At 33.2% G+C, this 8,909-nt stretch overlaps 1 protein-coding gene across 1 annotated transcript; it reads left to right on the plus strand.

Annotated features, from left to right (window-relative positions):
* The first annotated feature begins 4,511 nt into the window (after positions 1-4,511).
* On the plus strand, positions 4,512-8,909 carry LOC117681495 (uncharacterized). Its single transcript, XM_034446304.2, has 4 exons — positions 4,512-4,626; positions 4,753-4,810; positions 5,532-5,693; positions 6,759-8,909. Exons 2-4 carry the CDS (start codon positions 4,760-4,762, stop codon positions 8,265-8,267), a joined length of 1,722 nt encoding a protein of 573 aa, XP_034302195.2. The 5' UTR covers positions 4,512-4,626; positions 4,753-4,759; the 3' UTR covers positions 8,268-8,909.

The following is an 8,909-nucleotide window of genomic DNA, read 5'->3' on the forward strand; positions in this document are numbered from 1 at the left end:
GGTATTCGGGAGTAGTATTTTTTAATATACTTATCTCTTAAACTACGAAGTGATGGACAAATAAGTAAAAAATGGAACTCATCTTCATTTACATTTAAGTTGCAAGATTCACATTTTCGACAATCACGTGTTAAATTATCATACCTCCCTGTTTCAATCTTTAAGTCATGTGAGGACAACCGTAAGCGTGTAATTAATTTACGATATTTTACATGAATTGGTTTCTTTAGGTAAACTTGTAAACAAAAATGATCAACAACATGTTTATATAATATACATTTTGATGCATTGCTTATATCGTTAACAACTTTTTGTTTAAAGACATCACACATTCTATTAAATATAATATCTAAAATAATATCTAAAATAACAGATTCTTTCATAGTACTTTGATATAAATCGGCTAAGCCTACGGTGGACAATTCTTTCCTAATATTTGAAATCCATATGTCATTATTTTTCACCATGTCTTCGTAGCATGCTTTTAAAATACAGTTTTTACTGTTTCTTAATTTAAACCAGTATTTAACAAATTTTTGTTTCCTGAAAATCTCTAATGGAAATCTACCTACTTCATAATAAACTGTACTGTTGCAAGTATTTTTTCTGACACCCAAAACCTTCTTACAAAAATTTATATGGACTATTTCTACATCTTGACCTTTATGGAATCCCCAAATGTCAGCACCATAACTAAGTACACTTTATACATAAGTATCAAAAACATTCAATTGAGTTTCAACATTAAAATTCAAATCTTTCATTTTACTAGATATGCTGAACATTGCTTTATTTCCCTGTGCTGCACAGTGTTTTTGTGTAGATAAAAATTTACCATTGTAGTTAAACAACATACCAAGATAGTTTAATTGATTCACTACTTCTACGTATTTGCTATTGTTTTCCCATTTTTATACCCCCGCTCCGAAGGAGAGGGGGTATACTGTTTTACCCTTGTGTGTCTGTCTGTCCGTCGGTCTATCCGTCCGTCTGTCCGTCCGTAACAAAAATTTCTGTCGCATTTATCTGAGCAACTATTTATCGCAGATGTTTGAAATTTTTACACAGTGTTTGCTATGGCATGCCATATCGTGGGATATAATTTTGTATCAATCGGACGTCAACTTCCTGTTTAATGACGACTTTGCTTATTTTTTAACCAACATTTTCAAACAAATTTTCGTCGAAGATTTCTCAGCAACTATTTATCGCAGATGCTTGAAATTTTTACACAATATTTGTATAGGCATGCCATATCGTGGGATATATTTTTGTACCAATCAGATGTCAACTTCCTGTTAAATGACGACTTTGTTTATTTTTAGCCAACATTTTCAAACAAATTTCCGTCAAAGATTTCTCAGCAACTGATTATCGCAGATGCTTGAAATTTTAACACACTATTTGTTCAGGCATGCTATATCGTGGGATATATTTTTGTATCAATCGGACGTCAACTTCCTGTTAAATGACGACTTTGCTTATTTTTAACCAAAATTTTCAAACAAATTTCCGTCAAAGATTTCTCAGCAAATATTTATCGCAGATGCTTGAAACTTTTACACAATATTTGTATAGGCATGCCATATCGTGGGATATATTTTTGTACCAATCGGATGTCAACTTCCTGTTAAATGACGACTTTGTTTATTTTTAGCCAAAATTTTCAAACAAATTTCCGTCAAAGATTTCTCAGCAACTGATTATCGCAGATGCTTGAAATTTTTACACAGTGTTTGTTAAGGCATGCCATATCGTGGGATATATTTGTGTATCAATCGGACGTCAACTTCCTGTTAAATGAGTACTTTGTTTATTTTAGCCAAAATTTTCAAACAAATTTTCCTCAAAGATTTCTCAGCAGATGCTTGAAATTTTAACACACTATTTGTTTAGGCATGCCATATTATGGGATATATTTCTGTACCAATCAAATGCCAGCTTTCTGTTAAATGTCGACTTTGCTTATTTTGCATATTCACATCAGAGCGGGGATATCACTAGTGAGCATTGGCTCACAGATATCTTGTTCATTATCTTTAACACATTTTCCGTTTCTAAAAATTACAATTTTGGTTTTTTGTACATTAACAGATAAGTTCCATTCATCAGTATATCTGTGCAATGTGTTCAGCATTTCCTGTAAATCCTCGGGCGATTCTGCCAAAAGGACAGTATCATCAGCATACATAATTAAAAACATATTAATCATTTGTAATTCAATTGATGTACAATTACTATTTAAAAATTATCTTTCAAAATCATTAAGGTACATTGAAAATAATAATGGAGACAATATTTCACCTTGTAGAACTCCAGCTGAGATTCTAAATGTTTCTGTAAATGTACCTTTATGTTTATCACATGCTCTTACATTTGATAACGCCCCGACCAAAATTATCATCTCATAATACTCAAAGAATGATTCCTTATTACTTATATTTATATAATTTTAAGCCATCGTATGATTAAATATTTAAATATAAATAAGCAAACCCCGCTGGCGCCTCAATTTGGCGTCATTTATATTATGGGTTATATAGTACAAAATCGATACGTAGTGTTATCACAGGCAATGACACTGGGAAATGTAAATATATCCAATAAATCCCGAAGGACATTGTGAATACTGTATTTAAAAAAAAATAGGTAATTTGAAGGAAGTATTGGACACATCCATGTTGTAATGGACTTCATGACTTCTTTTGAAATATTTTAAACTATAACGAAGTCTATTATTTTCCAAAAGAAAAGGAATTTATAAACCGGTTTTGGAATGTGCGATATTTCAGGCACGTAGCATCAGGGGGGGCCCACTTTTTCTCACAATTTACATATAAAAAAATGAATTAACATGGAGTTGCCCCCCCCCCCCACACTTTTTGGGAGTATGTAAGAAATTGATATGAAAGTAGGGAAATGAGGAGTGAAATTGAAGTTATATATAATTTATATTAATTACAAATTTTGATGTAATTGAAAGTAATGTGTAATTGGCCAAATTTTCAATTACATGTAATGGTAATTTAATTAATTACTTTTAAAAAAGGCATGTAATTGCAATTACTTTTCAATTACATTCAATTACACACTGATGTACATATAAGCACATATTGTTAAAATAATATTTTTGTGGATCACGGTCCGTGATCCACAAAAATATTATTTTAACAATGTGTGCTCCTGATAAGTCCGAAATATCTAACATTTTCCTGGCTTTTTGACGATTTTTATATTTTACTTGCGAGGTTTTCCTGGCATGTAAAATATCAAAATCGTTAAAAAAGCAAGGAAAACCTAAGATATTCCGGACTAGCCCCTGATAAGCTCTACCTTTCGCTGAAGCATCTTCCTTGCTTCATGTGCAATGTCAGATAGGTTCCCCAGACATAGGATCTATAACATGTTTAGGATGAAATAAAATATTTGAATACTATATCTCCCGCGGATTGGTGGGCGAGGGCTAGCTGCAACAATGTAGCACTCTCCATCTTTTTTAATATCTGATGTTTACTGGAGAGGGCCCTCCCCCCCCCCCCCAAAAAAAAAACCCAGAGAGGGCTACATTAGTGCAGCTAGGCGAGGGCCGAATTTTGGGAGGGACCCGGGTCAATGCATATTTTTGATAATTTTACCATGTCAATTTTAGGTATCCCCCCCATGCACCGCATAGATATACTAACAAACGAAGGGCTTACCCCCACCCCTTCAGAAATTTACTTTTTTATTTGGATCCGCCCTTGATACGTTCCTTAGACACCCCATTTCTCCTTGAAGTTTTTTCCTGGATCAGCGCATGATACGTTCCTGATAAACTCTAGTTTGCAAAATTCTTAATTATTATATTTCAATAGAATGGAAGAAACGAAAGGACTTTTAAGCACCAAAAAGGTTTTTTGAAATTCTAAATTGTGAAAACGATTTTTGTTCTATAGAATAAGCCGTGTATCCATAAACACTTTTGATTAAAATTTTCTGAGATCTATAATAATACATTAAATAAATAGCTAAATATTAATTGAATAAACAAAATTGATCAATTAAGTTTTCTTAAAAAAAACTTCTCTTATCTTGATATTAATTTATTTCACTTGAATTGTTTTACCCTGGGCTGCATCCAAGATCGTAGCTGCTACGTAGGGCTACGTAGTTGAACGGAAAGCTAGCCTAGCCGCTACGTAGATATTCGTAGCCTACATGTAGGCTAAATATTTTATGCTATGCATCAAATTCAAGATGGCCATCTTAGTTACCACTTTTTAACAAACATGAAATCTATTTACTTATTGATATTTTGTTCATCCTTTAAGATATAATGAATTTCAACATGTATATTTCCGCTTGAAATTAACAAATTAGGTCGATGTAATTATATAGTCTTTAGTTGAATATTTCCAACTTCAAATCTGAGACCTAGCGGCTAACCTAGCAGTACGTTCAGTAGACCTAGATACTAGCTGCTACGATCTTGTACGCAGCCTTGACATGTGCCTTTGTACAAATATAACCGTTAAAAATAGAAATATTGGATATTCCCCTTTGGGTTTTTCTACTTTATCGTGTGGTGAAATTCTGCTTTTGCCGGAATTGATTTCAATTTTGTTGGACATACGATTTCCAATCCATGTATGATTTTATATTTTTTGAAATGCTCTGTTAACGGGTCCAAATTCAACTTTATTTGTTAAATTTAAGGTCTATATTAAATGCACAACTTTCGAATTGATATAAATATTTTTGTTTTATTTTTAGCTGCAAAATGGCTGACAACGTCCAATCCATTTTCTTGGTATTTATATACATGTTTTGGGTAGGTATGATTAACTAAGTTAAAAAGCGCTTATGATAATAATAAGAGTGGTCAGTTGTTGCATCTTAGATATTATAGGATATGATGTCCCAAACCTCTTATTTTGATGTATTGTTTCATGTAGGCGCGCGTGCTATTAAAAAATCAGCTGTTCTGATACGTACGCTACCGGTCTCGAACGAGAGTGGTAAAATTTTGTAATATTGTATTTGAGAACTTTTGCGAGGTCGAATAGGTTACAGTTGCTATAAAATAAGATGCAAATTTATATAGTAAACTGGGATAAAATTGTGTCGGCCAAATTAAAAAGGGGGGGGGGGGGGGGGGGGCTGTGACCCAATGGTGCCGGTGTTTTCTCATGAAAAAGTCATTCAGCAAAATAAATCTTTTTGTGAGAAAAAAGTTTCAACATTTTACAAAATTATGTAACGGTCATAAATTATAGGCCTCTGTTCAAGACGGGGTAGACTTTAAATTCATCCACGAAATGAAATTGAAATATTTTCATGAAGATTTTAAAACTGTTATTTAATCTGTGATTTGACCCTTTCCGCGTTTGAGATTTAATTTTGAATTTAAAAAAATAATAAAGTTTATTTTTTTTTCCTTTTATATGTTTTGCTCGGGAAAGCCCATTATTTCTCGTAGGGGATATATTGTATTTTCATTTAAAGTTCAAATACATATATGGCGTTATCTACGGATGATTGTTTTATTACAGAATATTATGAAAAGGCTGGAAAAATTAGAAAGAAGCTTGCATGTTTACCAAGAAAAGATGGACGGATATATTTTCAAAACAAGCGAGGAGGTTGCAACCCCCCATGTCTCATCACTTAAAAAACCCGGGGGAACAAATGCGATGAAAATGACAAAATTCATGGTAGGCACTCAATAACATGGTTTGATAAATATTTTACAAGTTTACATAAATATTAAGTATATATTTACATCTACCGAGTATGATAACGCGGGTTATGTGTTTTTCTGCAATGTCGCTGCCTTCATTTACCGCATGAGTCACCAAAGAAAGCATTTTATTGTTTAAATATATTTGCAAACAAAATACTACAGTAAGAACATAATGGAAATAAAAGCATTTCGTATGATGAGACAATTCCATAAATACCGTACGTCAGGTATTTTCTCGTTGATTTTTTTTCTCTTTCATGATAATTTCAGCAATACAATAAATAATACATATAATTATCATATTGGTTATTATTTACTTAAACAATCTTTATTTTAAAAATTGCAAAACAATTTCCAAGCAAATTTTAAATGTCTACACATTTAGTTTCATTTTCGCAAAATCTGCAACACAGGAAAAACACTGATTTTATCGACTTCACAAAAATTCAAATAAAACTCAAGTCAGCATAGCAAAATATTATATACATGTAGTTTAAAATCATAAAGCGAACCGATCAGATTAGTTCAGTAAATTTACCATAAAAGATAATAAAATTAATTCTGGTTGTAACGCGCTTTCTGATTGGCTAAAAAAAATATTTTTATATCGTATAAAGAATTTTGCCTACGTCATACATGTAGTAAGACTAATGTCAAAAACGCATCAATACGCTGATGTTACGTTGGAATTTTGTACAGTTTTACGTCATTTTAAAGGTCAAATGACTGTTTATATCTACAATGAAGAGTAAACAAATTAAATTATAAGCAATGAATTCCATATTTATTAGTTTTATACGATATAAAATGGTTTGAAACAGTTTACGCTTTTCTATAAACCGCTTCGCGGTTTTTAAAGCGTAAACTGCCCCAAACCATTTTATATCGTATAAAACAAATAAATATTGAATTCATTCCTTAAATATTTACAGTAAACCGTGTCAAAATTACCATTTAGAGTGCAACAGCGCATTGATCATATAAAAGTTTTATGCTTTTTTATAGAAAGATATCTATTTTCACGTTTTTTTTTTAGTTAGATGATGTGGCATTAGAGTCGGAAGACGGCATCAGCGAAATTGAAGACATTCACCGAGAATGTATCCAGGAACACTTGCCTTTAATGTGCGATGACATCACATTAAAACGCAGTTATCTCCTTGACGAATTAGTAGAAAACTCCTGTCTTACAGAGAACGAAGCGACTGATATACGCGAACTGGAAAAACGAAAAGACCAAAATAGAAAGCTGGCAGTAACGATAAGCAAACGGAGTCGTACAAAATTCAGTTCATTTCTGGAAGTACTAAAAAGAACGGAAAACTATCCTCACATAGCAGAGAAGTTGGAATCGTCTTACAATACCCTAGCAGACGAGAAGAGAAAAAAGAAAGAATGCATATATTGTTATATAGTACGAAATGTAAATATGCGTGATATCATTGACATTCTCTGTTCTCAGAAAATTGTAGATTTAAGCTTTCTTGACGAAGTCATTTCCTGTAACGACCATGACACCGAGAGATGGACAAATTTATGGATGAGATTAATCTATGGAATAAATAAAGTAAGAAATGGAAACTCTCTTGAAATTTTCCAAGACTCTCTTAAGCCAAAGTACGAACACATTTCAAGAAAACTAACAAAAGATAAGAAAATAATGTGTACATGTGAAAGAAGAGACATAAGTGATAAAATGTCGTGGCCGAGCGGTAGTTACACGACAGAGGATAGGAGCACTACATCTACGACTTTTGGGTTAAAGTCTCAAGCAAGTGCTAAATCTGTGATCAGCACTATTTCCGAAAGTCATTCTGATATTAGCAATGAAGAAGTTTATTCAAACTTCCCGCGCACCATTCAGTGGGTAGTAAGCCATTCTCGAGAAAATAGTGTTACCTTTCATGAAGAAAGTCAGGAGGCGTCAACTCAATTTTGCAAAGGCGCTGAAAGGAAAGATTTGGGTGCCGAACTACCAATTAAAAAAGAAAAGGTGTCAACGCTTTTGGATGTAGGTAATGATCTTCTTCTTAACGTAGCGTTAGAAGAAAGTCGTATGGTAGAGAGTTGTCGTAAAAATAGCAGTTCTCATCCAATTTTCAAACCCGATGATACAACCCAACATGAAACTAAACATAGCTTCGAAAAAAGTCAAACAACAACAACAACAAAATGTTCCAAAAGGAAAAAGAAAAAACGAAAGAAAAAACACAACACTTCGAATCAACCCGAAGATTCGGTAGAGAACTCGAGTATACAACTAGCTCAAGCGGAGTTGTCGTCTGCAAACTCTACAGGGAATCGGCGGACTATTGGAGACCGTCTGTTCAGCAATATTCCAGTAGATAGTGTAGATAGTGCTCCGATCGGTAAGTGTTGCGAAAAGTCTTGTTCCGACTGTACAATACAACAAACAGCATCACCAGGCCCTGTTGTACTAACAGAATCTCGACACCTTGATCCCCTGGTAAAGGTCGGGTCTTGTGGTAAATTAAAAAATTGTAAAAATAAAGTGAAGCAAAAACAAAGCCACAATATCATATGAAGGCCACGTCATAATAATACCAGTATGATAAGAACGTTTTGTGGACGTTGGTTTTGTTTTGAAGGCCAATGATACTGTAGATTCCTTATTTTACGCGATTTTTTAATTCTGCGATTCAAACTTTTTGCATTAAATCGCGAGAATATAAAATCGCGAAGGCCAAATTTTTATCATGGTTTAATTTAGTTTACATCTTTTCGAAAAATGAACGCGAGATGTGCTTCTTGCGATTTTATGTGGAGTTTGATTCCTCGCGCTTAATTAGGAATCTATACAGTACACTTGCAAATTCTTTTGGAAGTATTTAGTATCAATATGCTTATGAATCTGTAAAATTATCGGATTTGGTAATGCAAGCGTAGACAATAATGCTCTACAACACCCACACATCGTAAACCTTGTACAAAAAAGATACGTCAGTACATATATACTTCGAGGCCTTGTGTACCCTTTTGGTTAGGTGTTAAAAGTCTTTATTTACTGATGCTTGGCGTGTTTTACGATTTGTTCTTTGTTGTGACTAGAGTAATACTACATTGTCAAAAAATACAAACCAGCTCCCCTTCCAAAAAAAGTAAACCTACAAAAAAAAGAAAAAGAAAAAACAAATATTAAAAGAACACAAGAACCCCCACCCTTCCT

This window comes from Magallana gigas, chromosome 2 (genome assembly GCF_963853765.1).
Source record: "Magallana gigas chromosome 2, xbMagGiga1.1, whole genome shotgun sequence".
In the NCBI taxonomy this organism is placed as follows: Eukaryota; Metazoa; Mollusca; class Bivalvia; order Ostreida; family Ostreidae; genus Magallana; species Magallana gigas.

Excerpts from the sequence above, each read along its gene's own strand:
- LOC117681495 (XM_034446304.2), top strand. The coding sequence starts at position 4,760 with ATGGCTGACAACGTCCAATCCATTTTCTTGGTATTTATATACATGTTT. Across the intron at positions 4,811-5,531 it reads TATTTATATACATGTTTTGG|AATATTATGAAAAGGCTGGA; the intron begins GTAGGTATGATT and ends GTTTTATTACAG. Across the intron at positions 5,694-6,758 it reads TGAAAATGACAAAATTCATG|TTAGATGATGTGGCATTAGA; the intron begins GTAGGCACTCAA and ends TTTTTTTTTTAG.